This window comes from Cnephaeus nilssonii, assembly GCF_951640355.1.
Source record: "Cnephaeus nilssonii genome assembly, chromosome: 4".
NCBI lineage: Eukaryota > Metazoa > Chordata > Mammalia > Chiroptera > Vespertilionidae > Cnephaeus > Cnephaeus nilssonii.
In genome coordinates, this window is record NC_137075.1 from 88,339,733 (window position 1) to 88,357,506 (window position 17,774).

The 17,774-nt window shown below is 36.7% G+C and overlaps 1 protein-coding gene across 13 annotated transcripts in view; it reads left to right on the forward strand.

The window, feature by feature from the left end:
* Positions 1–17,774, forward strand: part of TTLL5 (tubulin tyrosine ligase like 5) — a 258,885-nt gene that overhangs the window by 73,174 nt on the left and 167,937 nt on the right. For all 13 annotated transcript variants that reach the window (XM_079769843.1, XM_079769844.1, XM_079769845.1 and 10 more), the window contains 4 exons: positions 8,665–8,778; positions 9,055–9,146; positions 12,001–12,063; positions 16,908–16,946. In XM_079769843.1, coding sequence (XP_079625969.1) covers positions 8,665–8,778; positions 9,055–9,146; positions 12,001–12,063; positions 16,908–16,946 — 308 coding nt within the window. The remainder of the gene's footprint in view (positions 1–8,664; positions 8,779–9,054; positions 9,147–12,000; positions 12,064–16,907; positions 16,947–17,774) is intronic.

Below are 17,774 nucleotides of genomic sequence, written 5' to 3' on the forward strand. Positions count from 1 at the left end.
TGCTGTAAAGAGTGTTGTGATATGGAACGGAGTGTGCTATATTTTAAGGGGAATTATCTTGGATTAGAAGTAAAACCAGATAACAGAGTTGTACTTGATCAGTACATCATCACAGATCAAAGGGTTTCCTTTAATTTTTAATAAGAAAAAGTAGAGGATTAACGTAGGTGTACTAGGAAAACTGAATTTAGGCAGTCACATTCCTTTGTAAATGGTTTTCTGCAGTGTCTGTGGCAAGAGCCACAGGATTGTAGGAAGGATTGTGAATGTTTATGTACAGCTTTAACAGAGTTTCTGCCAAGTTTCACTCTAGGGACTGTATGTCAATCCTGGATGAATTGATCCCTTTTCTTAGTTTGTCTTCCAACTTCTATTGGTGACTCTTTGCAAATCATGGAGAATTTGTCACCATTTGTTTTGCTGCCTGGTAGATAATGGCCTGACCTCATTCATAAGCAGCCCACAGGACATTTATTAAAGGCTAAAGAAACTATAGACTAGGGTATGTTTTATACACTGTGTGAAACACAATTATCAGGATGGGGAGTTAACTTCAGAACTTCAGCACGTGACAGTAGGATTCTAACTTCAGTGGTGAGGTGAAACTGGAATAGCTATACCGTAGAGAAAGCAGTGTGAAAAATATTGTTCTCGTTTTCCAGGCACAGAGTGTAGGTCTCTTGCTTTTGGTTTTTGAATGGAGATCATCTTTTTGGTTTTTTATAACATAGACTAGGAGTTGAAAAATATAGGCATGTTAGGAGAAGATAAGGCTTTATTCCATTTTTCTGTCTTTTATAGCATACAGTACCTGCACAATTTCAATCATCAAACACTAAATAGGTAAGTTCTGGATCATTTGGAGACTCCATTCAAATTTTTATCTCCATTTGCCAAATGGAAAGCCTTTTAGCTTTACTCTTTCATAGTACATATTTTATGCATCTACTCTTTGAACAGTTTAATAACATAAAATAGAATATGTGAAAATGAATGCACAGAGGTCTTTTGGATATAGAATTTAAGAGTAGAGGTTGCAGGAATGTATGAATCCTCTTTTCCTGATAGTGATTATGCTGTGATGGAGGCAGTTGAATGTAAATGATGAACATTGTTTAGAGGCATATCTATCACTTTAACCAAACTATTCCAGAAAGGAAATATCATAGTTCACAAATAACCTTTCTTTTGTCCAGTCATCTTCTGAAACATACTAGAGGCCCGGTGCAAGAAATTCATGCATGTGTAGGGTCCCTAAGCCTGCCTGGCTGGCGATCAGGGCCAATCGGGGCCTTTCGGCTGCCGGCTGGGGCCTCCCTTCCCCAGTTGCTGGCTGTTGGCGGGGCCTTCCTTCCTTCTGCGCTGCCTCCTAGTGGTCAGCGCATGTCATAGCGAGCAATCAAACTCCCAGTAGAACTACCAAGGGGACAATTTGCATATTAGGCTTTTATATATAGATTGTTGTCAGTAGGTTAATATTGCAAACTTTTTTCACATTGAATATTGGGCTGTATTTGAGTTTCTCGACAGTTATTTGTTATATGGAATGACTTGCAGTTTTATGACTCTTAGAAACTCTGCCATAATTAATGTCTTAGATGCTACCTTTAAAATAAGACAAAATATTTTATCTCCATCTCTTAATGATAAGCAGGTGCCCTCTTATTTTTCTTGTTAGTAGTAATTGAGAATAACTGTCTCTTCTTCCATGAAGACTTTTTAAAACATCTTTTTGAAGTAATAGGGTAGCTGTCAGGGTACAGCTCTTGCTGTTCAAAGCTTTGAAATGAGTGATATAGACGTTTCATACATAAGTGTGTCACTTGCAACTATTAGTTCTTTAGCAGAACGCTCCAGTATACTTACTTTGTCATTTGTACTGTCTGATGTAGTTTCTAGTAAGCTCAGAGGCTTGAATTGTAACTTTATTAAGCTACTGTTTTTTTAAATTGATTTACATGGTTTATATGAATCCAATAAATGAAAAAAACAACAACTTATGGTTATTTAGTATTTGGAAACTGGTTTTTGTGGTTCGGTAATATGAGTTTTGGTGTTTATTTGGTAGAATTCAAAACTGTAATAAGTGCTCGCTGCTCTCCATGGCAAGCAGACAATCCCTCCTCCCAAATCCAAGGCTGTTGACTTCAGAGAGCTTACATTCTGAAAATCTCTCAAACTAGTCTACTTAAGGAGAACTGTTTGTTAGCCTTCTGTTTTTAGTACTGTTTCATAGCCTCCTGAATTTGCCTCCAAAGAAGTGTCTCTGATACGTAATTCTAATCTTAATTTCTCTTTACCCATTTTAACCATAGCACATCTACTCCGTTGCTGTAAGTGCCATAGGTTGCAATAGCCTGTGGATGAGCAAGACCTCTCTCTAGTAATGTCTTTGAACACTGCCTGTGTGACACAGAGCCTTTGTGGTTTTATTCAGCCAACTTTATTCATGTTGAATTCTTTGACTCTTATTGTTCTTTGCAATGTTCTACTTTGTCACTGTCTTTCTGTTAATGAGGCACTTTCAACTCCACAGTAGTTTAGTCAGAACTCAGTAAAAAAAAAGCAAAGTAATTCTCTGCTCCGGCCATTTAGACTATGTCAAGTGTTCTTTGTCTGTTGCTATCAGGTTGTGGAGTCATAGTTCTTTGCCTATTGGCTGTCTAACTATTCCTTAACTGTTAGATCTTGGGCGAGTTCCCACATTTGTCAAATGAGAAGAATAATACATACATGGCCGAAACCGGTTTGGCTCAGTGGATAGAGCTTCGGGCCTGCGGACCGAAGGGTCCCAGGTTCGATTCCGGTCAAGGGCATGTACCTTGGTTGCGGGCACATCCCCAGTAGGGGGTGTGCAGGAGGCAGCTGATCAATGTTTCTCTCTCATCGATGTTTCTAACTCTCTATCCCTCTCCCTTCCTCTCTGTAAAAAATCAATAAAATATATTTTAAAAAAATACATACATGGAGTTATGGGTGAGAAAGAAATGATGAAATACAGGTAAAATATTTAGGATAGCTCTGGACACATAGTTTACCTTCAGAAGATTTAGTCCCCTTCACACTTTTGAATTCTATTGATTTTTCTTTTACCCATTCCACAATAGCTGGTGGGTTGTGTTTTTTTTTTTTAATATTCATTTATCTATAGTTATGTTTTTCACATTTGCTGTTATCCACAAATGCAAATAAATGATTTTATTATTTATTTATCCATCCTCCCAGGCATTAATGAAGATTCTAAATAATGCCTAAGACCCATTTTGGAAATCACTTCCTAACTTGATTCACTGCTATTTACTAGTATTGTATCCTACAGTTTCGTCTTTTAACTGTTTTCAGTTTTTGTTGTTGTATTTTATTCATTGTATCATGACATTAAGCCCTAATTGGAAATATAATTTTGAACAAAAATTTTATGGAATTTTTACAAATGCCTCTGTAAAATTCAAAGGCATTAAATCTATTTGCTATATTCCCTTTTTTTTTGTAATTTTGTCCTAAAAAAAATTAAAGCATGTTTTTATATAAAGCAGTCTCCATGCTTCTATATTTCATGAACCCATTAAACTGAATGCTTATGGATTTTTTCTTTAATACTTGTCCCATTATTTTACTAGGGATTCAAAGTAGACTTACCAGACGGTGGTCACCAGGAGCATACTTATATATTTTTGAAGATTGGTACCTTACTTGTTTTTTCTAATTTTTTGGTACCTCCTCAGTTCTTCATGATTTTTCAAATATAATTGTAAGTGGTTTTGGTAAGTTTTTTGTTTGTTTTTAAAGCCAGTTCCTTTAATAAGAAGATGCATGTCTCTCAGACTTGCAGACTTACATTTATTCCCAATTTCCAGATGTTGCACATCTCTTTTTTTATTGCAACACAAACCTACTTACTTACTGTTTTTTCTTTCTGCTAATATTAAAGTATACTTCTGGTTGTTATTACATTTAAAGCTTTTCTATTAGCCATTTTTTTTGGTCTATTTCCCTCCAGATATATTCGCATTTAGCCCTTTTTGTTCATTTTCTTTAATTTGATAGAATTAATTCATTTTGCTTTTAAATTTGATTTTACCTTTTATTTTCTAGATGGCAAGGCACATCACAAATAAACTGAACTATTTCTAGTTCATTTGCTTTTAACTCAGAATTCTAAACTTGGTAGAACAGCATCGGACGCTTTTATTCTTTGCATGTGTTCTCTGTCAAACAGATTTTATTTTTGTCCCTCAGTCGTGATGTCTTTTAGAACACCGCACCTTTTTTCATAGTCAATGTTTTGTCCAGTTCTTCTCATTGTAGGTGGTAGTTGTCATCTTTCTTTAGGCTGAGAATCAAATTTTCTGATTCAATATCTGTTTCTTACTGCTTTTAGTGGGACAGATGGTTCTTTGTCTTAGTAATTTCACATTCTCAGTTAGTTCTTCCCCAGTAATAAAGGTTAGGTATGTGAAGGTTTCTTCTCTGGGTATATTTTGCAACTGTAAGTTGTACTAATGATTTAACATCTTTGATACATGTTGCATGGCAGAATTCTTACCAAGACAGTATTTGGCAGTTTAAGGTCTATTTGAGCACCTAGTAGTTTAAATCTTGTGTCATCTGGACAGAGACAGTGGTTCTCTGCAAGTCCCGAGTGCTGTATTTCCCTCGTGCATTCAGTCACTCCATTGGAATATGTGGCTTTAGTCTGTCTACCACCCAGCGAATGTAGCTGAGCTGATAGGCCCAAGGCCAAAGCTACAGAACGGCTCGCATTTGGACTGTTTTGCTCTTGTTTGTGACAGCGCCTGGTGGCCTTCCTAATTGGTCAATTCCTTTTTTTTTTTTTTTAACTTTGTTTTTAATCTCCAGGTATGTTTCCTTGGCACTCACAAGCATCTCTTCTTCCCGCTCCCGCCTCCTCCTTTTCTCACTGCCTTTTTTCTCACCTGTGTCTATAATTCAGGTCACATTCCTTAGTAGTTCATTTCATTAACAAATATTGGTAGGATTTAACCAATGGTCTGGGATAGTAAAGTATTGTTGTTTATGTATAAGTACATTTCTCTGTAAACCAGTACAGTAGATACTATGTTGATTTTAAAAATTCTCTCTAATCTCAAATTTTTTGGAAAGCTGGAGATTGGCAAAATTACTTTTGACTTTCTAGTAACTTCCCCAAAGACACTGGAAACCTGGGTGGAGTTTTAGAGAAGCATTTGAGATACCTAGACTTTAGTAGCTACAATTTTTCACTCTTCTCTTTCTCTAAGCCTTTTTAATAGTTTAGATGAAAATAAATAAAGTATTGGAGTATTTTTGACATCTTTTTGCAGCCTGGTGACATTTGCGGCAATAAAAGAGTAAAGCGGTCAGCTTTGTGGGAATTAACAACTGGGACATTCATTTAACAAGCACCATTAGCCCTCAGACCCTTTCTCTTTCAATCCTCCCAAATACCCCAGCCAGGAGCACCTGCCTGAATTTCTGTGTCCCACCCAGAGAGCCCACAAAAATGCTCGCAGTAGCCAGAGTTACAGCTGTGAGCTGTGAGTAGCAAGAGAGCGGTTGTGAATGTGTATGGGAGTCAACTCTGTGACAGTGACTGGCAGAGAAGGATAAGAGTTTTGGGATGGTAATTCACTGTTGATGGGAATAGGTTTAGATTAGTAGAGGAAAGCTGCAACATCATATAGTGCCAATCTCCAGAAGCCAGGAATATCATTCTATTAGGAAGCAGTCCCACAAAGGTACAAATTAGGTCCTAGAGCCCTGGCTGGGCAGTTCAGTTGGTTAGAGCATCATATCGATATGCCAAGGTTGCAGGTTTGATCCCCAGTCAGGGCACATACGAGAATCAACCAATGAATGCATCAATAAGTGGAACAGCAAATCAATATGTCTATCTGTCACTCTCTCTTCTCTCTCTCTCTCTTTTCCCTATCCCTTCCTCTCCCCCCCTCTCTCTACAAATCATCAGTAAATAAATAAATAAAATAAGAAAGTTATTTTTTGAAAATTAGGTCCTAGAAAAGCAAATACATATATGAGCAACAAAAACAAAAATTGGAGGTATTCATTAGATGTTATTCAATAGTGGTTTGATCCATGTTCTTAATAAATAAGATCCTGTGTTTCTTAAAACTATCCTAGTAATAACTATTTCTTAAAATATTTTTATTATTAACCTTTTAATATAGATTTTAGTTTATCAGCACTTTTAAATAACATTCTTTCTAGTCTAAAATGCTTCATCTTTATGACATCATTTAAATATATGCTTGCTTCATATTCTCTTCTTCGTAATTTCAGAGGACTTTAAGATACTCTTAAATAGTGTGAGGTGATGAGGTAACTTGATTTTGGAGGAGTCAATGCCTGTGGCTTTCTGATCAGAGTCATGCTGTACATGTGAAGTAGATGAGTATTTTTAGCAAACAGTTAGTGTGTGAAAATGAGAAAAGTCCTGAAAGCATCCGTTAATATTTTGGCTTTTATAAATTATTCACTAAATAGGCATTCACACTTTAGAGATGTTTTCTAATGATTACATTATTTATATTAATTCCCTTTCTAAATCTTTAAACTTTCCCCTTGATTCCTCTTTCATCCCAACACATAGTATTTAATGTATTCCCAGAGATTCGAAGAGAATTAAAATTTTTCCCAAACTCTTCTATAAAGTTTTATTCTAACCATGATTGATCTGTGTGTCAGCACATTCATTCATTTATTTGTTCAACAAATATTTATTTACATCCTTCTCTGTGCTGAGTACCACAGGCAAAGCTAAACTGATAAAGTCCCTGCCTTCACATGTTGCTTATATCTGCTAATTTCATGATTTTTCCTTTACATAGATATCTCATCATGGAGTTAGTTACCTGTCAGAAAATCTGTGTGTTTTTTTAAATTTTATTTAAAAATTTTTTTTAAAATATATTTTTATTGATTTCAGAGAGGAAGGGAGAAGGATAGAGAGATAGAAACATCAATGATGAGAGAGAATCATTGATCAGCTGCCTCCTGCACGCCCTCTACTAGGGACCGAGCCCACAACCCAGGCATGTGCCCTGGCTGGGAATTGAACCTGAGACCCTTTAGTCCGCAGGCTGACGCTCTATCCACTGAGCCAAACCGGCAAGGGCAGAAAATCTGTTTTTTTATAACTCCCATACTAGCTTTGAAGATTAGTATATATCTGTCTCCTTTGTATCCAAAGGTAAAACCATTCATGGTTTTTTGTATACAGGGATGTATTTATTAGTCAGCTTGGGCTGCTATAACAAAATAACTATAGACTGTGTGGCTTAAAACACAGAAATATATTTCTCACAGCTTTGGAGGCTAAAAAGTGCAAGATTAAGGTTCTGGCAAGGTAGGTTTTAGTCTGAGGCCTCTTCTCTTGGCCTGTAGGTGGCCAGCATCTCACTGTGTGCTCACATGACCTCTTTACTGTGTATGCTTGGTGGGAGGGGGAGGTAGAGAGAAAGCTCTCTGGTGTCTCTTAAGGGCATTAATTCCATCTGACCAGGACCTCATCCTCCTGACCTCAACTAACCCTCATTCCCAAAAGCCCCACCTCTAAATACCATCACATTGGAGATTAAGGTTTCAACATATGAATTTGAAGGGACACAAAATTCAGTCCATAACAGTGAGTATTGCTAAAAAGGTCAAAAGTTAGTTAGCAAAATGCCTTTTCATAGATAGTCTACACAAAGAGAAAAATAAATGCAGGAATAGCTTCTGACAAACGGGCTTCTTCTCTCTGGACAAAGTTACTTCTAGGAATTCAGAAAGTCAATTTACACCCACATTTCTTGAATTATTTCATATTTTCCCTACTTGGCAGATTTGTCTTATGTCTTTTCATCTGTTTCAATAATAATCTATTCTCATGCTTTATACCATCTGACTTCCCATTTTATATTTTTCTGTTCACTTAACATCAAAGTCTCTTAAAACTTTTGTTCTCAGACGACATTCCTAATCATCTTTCAGAAGGGGAAATAGTACAGATCATTTGGGGGGGTCTGTGGTGAGCATGGCACATTTACTTGCTCTTGCAGAGTGCCCAGGGCAGTCGTCCAAGATTCAGGTCTCTTAAAGTCCAGCAGCCTGAGTATTTCTCAGGTTGTACTCTTTGTCATAGTTCTTTTATGTGCGTCTCAGGGCTCTAATCTCATTATTTCCCCTTCAAGTTCTAAAACATCCCACCACCCAACTTTTTCATCTGTGACATTTGCTCCTTGGTTTCCTGTCTTATGTCTCAGTTCTAATTCTTCTTCCCCAGTGCTGAAAAGAGTATAGTTACTGAAATAAATGCACACTTAATTTTATACTGAGGTTTTCCCCAGACTTTTTTCATATTCTTGAAAATATTAAATGTATTCTAAAACAAGATTAGGAGTACTAGCTTAGAAAGACACATGCACATCCTTTTTTTTTTCTACTTATCTCTCTCAGCCCATAGTATTTTCCTACTCTTCAGTTTTCTCTTCTTGCCTTTGAGTTTACTAGCTTTCATCTCTTTCCCAGGGTTTTGAAAATGGGCTTTGGATTTGAGCTTACACATATTCGGAAAGATAATGATGTTGAGGAACTGAATAGAGGGAAATGAAGAAAGGTAATAAAATGTCTTTTTCATTTGTTTTTGTTTTTCTTTCTTTTTAGCGTTCCCGTCCACTCTCTGCCAGTGATGCGGAGATGAAAAACCTTGTGGGCTCAGCCCGGGAGAAGGTGCCGGCAAAACTAGGTGGTTCTGTGCTTGGTCTGTCAATGGAGGAGGTGAGATAACTCTGTTTCAGGCTTTTGTGGTTCAGAGAAAATTAGTGAGTTATTCATAATATTCATGACCAGCTCCTATCTTATATTGAAAAATATAAGATTCAAGAAGGGGGAATTTTTTTCCCCCCCCCAGAAAACAGCATCTTAAATGTAATTAATTTTTCCCTCATGCTTCTTTCATATTCTTGGGTCATAACTCTTTTCTTCTGTCCTATAACCACATGAATTCCAGTTTTCTAAATAGATAGTAATTTTATTTTATTTTCCTCCATGTAGATCAGAGTTTTACGGAGGGTGAAGGAAGAGAATGATCGGAGAGGTGGATTTATTCGGATATTCCCTACATCAGAGACATGGGAAATATACGGGTGAGGTGACTGCCCTTTTTTTTTTAAATCTATACCTTAGGTCCACACAATTGTTTTAATTGTGACACAGTGTCGTCATTGCTTCCCACATGGTGCTTTTCTTATTTTCTTTATTTATTTATAAGAGCATGAATATCACCAACCCAAGCACTAGAGCATTAGCAATAATTTAATCTACGTGTGCATTACTCCTCTTTTTTTAATCCCCTGCCTCTCTCCTAACTAGCCTTCTAACTCAGGATTGGACACTCATAGGTTTTGTGCTTACCATTACCTTGATTTGGAAAAAAAAATGTTTTATCATCTATATGTGTGCCTAAGCAATATATTGTTTATTTGTAGTCATTGAGATCTGGTTTACATGCAATAAAATGCATCCATTTTAAGTGTACAGTTTGACGATCAGTTTTAACAAATATAAACACAAGTTAAACCACCGCCATCACCACAATCAAGATATAGAACATTTCTGTCACCTCCAGAAGTCCCCTTCTACCTCTTAATAGTCAGTCCCCCATTACCTCAAGTCTCAGACATCTGCTGATCTGCTGTATGTCACTCTAGTTTTTCTAGAATTTCATATAAATGGAATCATACATTATGTGCTCTTTGATGTCAGGATGCTTTTGTTTGGTGCACTGCTTTTGGGATTTATTCATGTTGTTGTTAAAGTAATAGTTATATCCTTATTATTGTTATGTACTGTGTCAATATATGAATATACCACAATTTGTTTATCCTTTGAGCTGTTGTGGAGCATTTAGGTTGTATCCAGTTTGGGGCTGTTATGGAGAAATATGCTATGACATTCATGTACAAGTCCCTGTATGAATGTATGATTGTGTTTCTTTTGGATAAATACATAGGAATGGAATAGGTGGGTCATTTGATAAGGGATAAAGGGTAATAGTACCATTTTACCAGTATAAATGTATGAGTGTTCTAGTTATTCCCCATCCTTGGTAACACTTGTTATTGTCAGGCTTTTACTTTTAGACATTCTAGTAGTAGCATATCTCTATGGTTTTAACTTGCTCTTCTATGGATAATGCTATTGAGCATTCATATTCTGTTGACCATTTGTGTATCTTATTTTTCCATTTTAAATTTAGGATTTTTATCTTTTTTTAAAATATATTTTTATTTATTTCAGAGAGGAAGGGAGAGGGAGAGAGAGGTAAAGGCATCTGTGATGACAGAGAATCATTGATCAGCTGCCTCCTGCATGCCCCACACTGAGGATCGAGACCATAACCTGGGCATGTGCCCTTGACCAGAATCTAACCTGGGATCCTTCAGTCCCTAGGCCGACACTCTATCCACTGAGCCAAACTAGCTAGGGCAGATTTTTATCTTTTTATTATTGTGTTATGAAGGACTTTTGATACAAGCCCTTTCTCAGATATTTATATTGTGAATATTTTCTTCAAGTCTGTGGCTAGCTTTTTCGCTTTTGTAACAGTGGCTTTTAAAGAACAGAAGTTTTAAATTTCAATTAAGTCCAATTGTTCAAATGTTTATTAATACATATTTATTGAGTATTAACCAAGTATTAATATTTGCCTGGTACTTTGGGAATATAAAACAAATATTATATGGGAACCCTGCTCTTTGAGAATTAACAGTAAGATTATGGAGAAATTCTCTCTCTATATATATGATAAAAATAGCTCAGATTTTTGTAGCTCTATGTAATTATAATGTACTTAAGCACATCATTTTTTTCCTCATTTTAATGATGAGGAAAGTAAGGCTCAGTAAAGTAATGTGACTTGTTTGTGATCTCACAGTGGGACTTGATTCAGGGATTCTGACTCCAGATTCTACTTTTGTCTTGCTTCGTCATGCTGCTTTCCGAGAAGAACAACTTTACTCTCTGAGACAGCATATGACAGGTCCCTCAGATATACATTAAAGGGCAGGGTAGTTCAGACAAAGGCACCTCTGTAGACTTGGAGCAGTCATATCAACAAGGCTCCCTGCCGCAGGGTGGACTTGAGCTACTTTTGGAGAATAGGTTATGAATTTTTCCAGACAGAGGCAAAAGGATCAGTGGGAGGTGTGGTGTGAGAGGATCTTAAGGAGACTGGCCTGGCTCTACTGCAGGATCCATGTTGGGGAACTGTGTGGACAAAGTGTGGTATAGATTATCCAACTTTTGAAAACTTGGAAGAGAAAGTGTATGCCTCCAGCAATAGGCATCAAGGAGCCATTGAAAGCTCTTGAGGAATTTCTTGATTGAAACAATCTTCCATCCACATTTTCATGTTTTAGCTTCCCCCATTTCCAGCTTCATTTGACTTTTTCCCTCAGCTAGATACGATTTTTTTGGTAGTGGTTTTGTTTTCATTTTCAGTTTTATTTTCTGAATTTAGTATATCACCTTTAATAATCCAAGAAATCCTGCTTTTATTTCTTATTTTCTAAATTAAGTCCTCTATTCCTTTTATTATATTTGCTGCTACTCTAGTATTTTATCATTTAAAAAATATTTTTGTTAATTTCAGAGAGGAAGGGAGAGGGAGAGAGAGATAGAAACATCAATGATGAGAGAGAATAATTGATCAGCTGCCTCCTACACAGCCCACACTGGGAATCAAGCCTGCAACCCAGGCATGTGCCCTGACTGGGAATTGAACCGTGACCTCTTGGTTCATAAGTCGACTCTCAACCACTGAGCCATGCAGGCTGGGCTATTTTATTATTTTAATTTGAGCAACTGCCTCCTCCTTTGCCACTTTAGAAACAGTACATTAGTAACCTGCTACTTCTGTACTTGATTCCTGGTTTTATTTCTATATTTTCTATTTTCAGTAAGTTTAAGAAATAACCAGTTTCTTTCTTTGTCTTTCAGGTCCTACCTTGAACACAAAACCTCCATGAACTATATGCTGGCAACACGTCTCTTCCCGGACAGGTGGGGATTTGCTATTCTTACAAATTTGGTAGGACTAGATCACAAAATTAGGGAATAGAACATACAATGAAAGAAAAAAAAAGCTCTATAAAAGTCTTTGTGTAAAAGCTTTGATAGAAAGGGCCTTGCAGAAAATACAATATAATAGCTCATTTTTCCAGAATTCATTCATTCTCAGCACTTTGTAACATTTCCAGAGGCTAAGATGTTAAACTAACCAAGCTGCCTTTATGTAGAGTGGGGAATATGTGCTTATCTTCTAACAAATATGCCTTTTTGTTAATCTATTAACCAAATGTCTAGCACTTCGGTGTTTTGGAATATACAACAAATATTAGATGGGATTAAGCATAAAGATCTGTAAATTTTAAAGATCTTTTTATTTTAAAAGTTAAACCATAAAGATCTTTAAATAAACTTAACAGATACCCTAAACTTTATTCTTTTTAAAGGAAGGCCCTTATTCAGTGCCTTTTTACTTTAGACACAAATTTAGCAGACATGATCATCTGTTTTTCCAGACCAGAAGAGATTAGAATGATCAGATTAGAAAAGGTGGAGGGGAGGTAATTCACAAAATAAATACACTGAGAATTGTAAGAAATGACAACTGATAACCTTAATACAAGGGAAAATAGGGGGAAATGATGGAAAACAGACATTGGAATTCAAATAGCATAGCAATCAGAGACCGCTCAGTCCCACATATTTTTCTTGCCCCTGAGACATAGCTGCATTACAGTGTAGTTCAGTAATTGACTATCAAAATAAGGTACTTTAGTTATTTAGAGAAACCTATATTCAATTCAGGGTACATGTCCTTTTTGCATGACTCTTTTTTTTTTTAATCCTTGCCCGAGGACATTTTTCCATTGATTTTTAGGGAGAGTGGGAGAGAGAGGAAAAGACAGAAACATCGATGTGAGAGAAACACATTGATTGATTTACAGGATTCTTAAACTAGATACCCAGATTCCAGCTGTTTCTTGCAATTTCATGATCTGTTATCAGAAAATATATGGGATTTGTAATTTCTCTCTCTAACTTTATGGTTATTACCATTGATTAACTAATTACACTGCAACTTCTAACGAAAGGAATCTTCAGATTTACTTAGAAAACATAGAAGCTTGGTTTTTCTATGAGGTTGCCCTGTCGTTACAGTTCATATGTGTTACTTTTCGTTACTTTGGTTTTTAGTGGATGAGTGCGTTCAGTCTGAAGATTTAAGTATTTCAACTAGGAAATATACCAGTACCTCTCATCCGGCCTTTTCTCTCCGTGTGGAACTTCTGTTAGGTGAATTTTGGATCTTTTGCTGTTTCCTCCATAGTTCTTTACTTTTTTCTCATACTTTTGATCTCATTATCTCTTAGATTTAAATTCTGGGAGACTTCTTGAACTTTGTCTCCTAAAATTCTAAATAAATCTAAACTCTAACAACTTCAGCCTTACCTGTTTTGTTATTTAAGACCAGCACGGAAGAGGGTTGTTCATTTTTTTTTTTTTAATTTGGCAAGTATGATTTTAATATCAAAGAACTATTTTTGCTTTCTGACTAGTTTTCATAGTTTATGGATGTAATATCTTTTCACATCTCTTTGACTTTTTTTTTTTAAGATCAGTTTATTGATTTTTAGAGAAAGAGTAAGGGAGAGGGAGAGAGAGAAAGAATCATCGATGGGAGAGTTGCACCATTGATTGGTTGCCTCCTGCATGCCCCTTTCTAGGGCTCAACCCCGAAGACTGGGCATGTGCCTTGACTGTGAATCTAACTGGCAACCTCCTGGTGCACAGGACTATGCCCAACCAACTGAGCCACACTAGCCAGGGCTCTTTGATATTCTTAATTAGTTTATTTAGTGTTCTTTTCTGTTTGTATTATATTTAATTCTTCTGGATTAGTTCTGTTTGTTCATGTCATTTTTTCTAGTTTATACCGTTATATTTCCGCAAATTTTGATGATCTTTGATTTCCAGTCATATTTATAAGTAATGGATTGTTTGCTTAGGATAGGCAGGCTACATGAGCTTCCTCACGGGTTGTGTTGGTCTATTTCTGAACTGATGTGGACTCTGGGCTTGTGTCTAGGTCCTTCCATATTTGGGCTTCCCATGAGGGAGGAGGAGGGCAGAGCACCACAATAGTCAAAATTAGGAAACATTCTGCTAGGGGTAGCATACAATTAAAAAGTTTGAAATGTAACATGTGCTTTTTAATTAACATATTTAATAACAAGACCTAGCAGTGGGTCTCATAACCACCATAATTTCAAAAGTATGGTAAGTGTTGGCAATATTTTGAGACACCTCTTAACAACTCTAAAGTAATATGAAAAAGATGTTACTTCTTTGGGTAATGAAATCACAGTAATACCACTGAGGATGGTTTCCTGCATGTATATGAAGAAAATGCTAAGTTTCAGTTAATATTTTTTCTATCTACTCCCTGAATTCTTTCTTCAGGCCCGTTAACATTCTGCATTCTAAAAACTTGGATTAAAAAAAACGTGAATTTCCCTGTTTAGCAAAGAAAGGCCCTCATGATCTACTCTTGACAGCCTTTTCAGTCTAATCTTCACTTCTCCACACAACCCATGGCCAACCAGACCACATCTAAGTGCTCTTTTTAATGCCTCCTTATCTTTACATACTCACTGTACCTCAGAATGACCTTTAGTCCATCCCTAACTTCTTTTTCTAACTATGTTCTTCATCCTCTTACCCAGACCAGGAGAGGTTCTTTATCCCTCAGTCTGATTTAAATTTCCATATCTATAATAATAAAAGCATAATATGCTAATTAGACCAAATAGCCAAACAACCTTCCAGATGTCATTCTGGATGAAGCCGCAGCAGCAGGGGCTGAGGCAGAGGCAGTTAAGGGCGATAAGGCAGGCAGGTGAGTGGTTAGGGGTGATCAGGCAGGCAGGCGAGTAGTGAGGGGTGATCAGGCAGGCAGGTGAGCAGTTAGGGGCAGGCAGGCAGGAGAGCAGTTAGGAGCCAGTGGTCCCAGATTGTGAGATATATGTCCGACTGCCAGTTTAGGCCCAGTACCCTGAGGCAGTCAGACATCCCCCAAGGGGTCCTGGATTGTGAGAGGGTGCAGACCAGGCTGAGGGACAAACACACGCGCGCGCGCGCGCGCACACACACACACACACACTTGTGAATGAATTTTTTGCACCAGGCCTCTAGTTATATTATAATTGCCTGTTTTCTAACTAGTCTGTCTACTTTATAAGTTGACTTTTATGAGTAAGTACTTTGTTATGTTCATCTTTTGTCAGTATCAAGAATCTACTCCATGGTAGACTCACATACAAAACATGCTTAGGAAAAAATTAAAGAATTGAAATTGTATTTATTGCAAGCCCTAACATCTTCCAATAAGTCTCTTCTCTTTTATTTGAATTGATGTTTTTCCTCTTGTAGATTCCATTGTATTACTGTCAGAACTACTTTCAAACTAATTCTCTAATCATTTCTTATAGGTTAATTTTGTCGCTTTCCTGCCCTCCACTCCTCCCTCACTTACCCACCCTGCCCTGGCAAACAGTATCTTACATACTTTCATACATTATGATAGTATTTTTAACCCTTTCATATTAATAACACCTGGGGATCTTGCAAACCATGTTTATCTCCTAGCCCCACCCCCAAACTCTGAAGTACTGGTATTTACTGAAAAGCTGCGTAGGTGATGGTAATGTGAAGCAATGATTGCAAATTGTGGAAAAAACCATTATATGATGGAAAAGTTAAAATAATCTTGAGACTTTCTGATGACAGTAGGACAATATGAGGACATTAGCATGAATAGAAGACATGGGAAGGAAAAGACAAAACATTTTGGTGAAGACAAACTTTTCACTTGATTTTTTATAGATAGAAAATCTTGATATTGATTGCATTTGTGGCTTAAAAACCCAGACAATACCAAAGGTTACACATTGTGTAATTCCATTTATATAACATTTTGAAATGATATAATTTTAGAATAGAGAACAGATTAAAGGGAGCCTGAGGTGAGGTAAGCAGTGTGTTGTCATGAAAGAGCAACACGGGATCCTTATGGTGATGGAATTGTTCAGTATTTTGCCTGGCATTTGGGTACATGAACTTGCACAGTGATAAAATTGTACTGAGCTACATATACACATTTACAAATGAGTACAAGTAAAACGGGGGAAATTTAAGAAAAGAGTGTTAGGTGAAAGGAACTTGAATGAGGAGAAAATCTTTTAAAGGAAAAAACAAAAGCCAATTTAACATGAATGGCATTCACCTACTTTGGTTAGAGCCCAACAAGTGATGGAGAGCAAGCATCATTTGTGGAAAATCTCTTTTTCTTGAGCAGCTCTTTGGACCTCATAGGAATGGAGATTGGTTTCTTTTCCTAATACAGTTCAGTTATAAAGATTACTGGAGTGTGAAACCTAAGCCCTGGGTTCAAAGTTAAGCCTATTAAGCTCTGACCTTGGGCATGTCATAAAATGGTCTTTTTATAAATGGGGCTAATAACCTTCTGCACATGATTGTTGTGAAGAATAATGTGACTTGACTTGTGACTAGATATACACATGCAAGTAATTGTTAGGATTTTTCTCTAGAATTCATTTGTTCTATCCCTTTTGTTTTTTGATCCTCACTTAAGCTCCGGGTACTCTGTCTGTTCTTTTCTGGGCATGTTCTCAGTCATCTCTCTGCTTCTCCCTCAACATGTCTTCCCTGGCATAATTCCATGTTGAATCTCTACAATACAAATTTCAGGTGTGTGTGTGTGAACTCAGAGAGAATATCCACAACGTGCTCTAACCCACTTGTCCTTTCTACTTCTGCAGGGGAAACCCAAGAAGAAGCTTATTGACAGGAAGAACACGGTAACTGATTTTTAAAAGTTGAGCAATTTTTTCCATGTGCGTAATATGTGATCATGCACAGACTAAATATGCATGATACTTCATATAACCATTTTCAATTTGGCTCAGCTTAAGTAACATCAAAATGTTTTCTATCAAAACACTATTCTGTAGCAACTTTTTAAAAACAAAGTTTGGGATTTATGTGCTTACTTATAACTACAGGTATATCATTTCAACTGATAATAATAATAGTATTCTTCTTTGGCTATGTAAGAGAGACCAAAATATCAATGAGATTTCAAGACTATTCATGTTAGATTCAAATAAGAGGTTAAGTTTTGTCTTTGACATACCTAGGTATACAGCTCTGCACCTTATGGGACTGAATAGAACTACTTCCAATTTGCCACCAAAGTAGAAATATGCATAATACCCGTGGCTGCTCACTTTGGCAGAGGAGAGAAAGGTCTTAGAGCAGGAACTGAGGATGGCCTTATCCAACTGAAGATTCCAACTACAGCAAAACTCTTCAACCTAAACTCACACCCTCTGGTTTCAGACATTACATACATCCCCTTTGCTTCATATATATATATATATACACACACACACACACACACACACACACATACATACATACATTCCCTTTGCTTTATATATATGTATATGTATATATATCTTTAAAAAGCAAAATGAGAACAATAAGAAACATTCTATATCAGTGGTTGCCACCACCAGTTGGCAACCGCTGTTTTATATCTAGCATTTGGTTCTACATTTAAGAATGAAGGTAAACTTGGTCTCTCACTCAAATCTTTTAAAGCATAAATCTAATTTTTCTTTAAA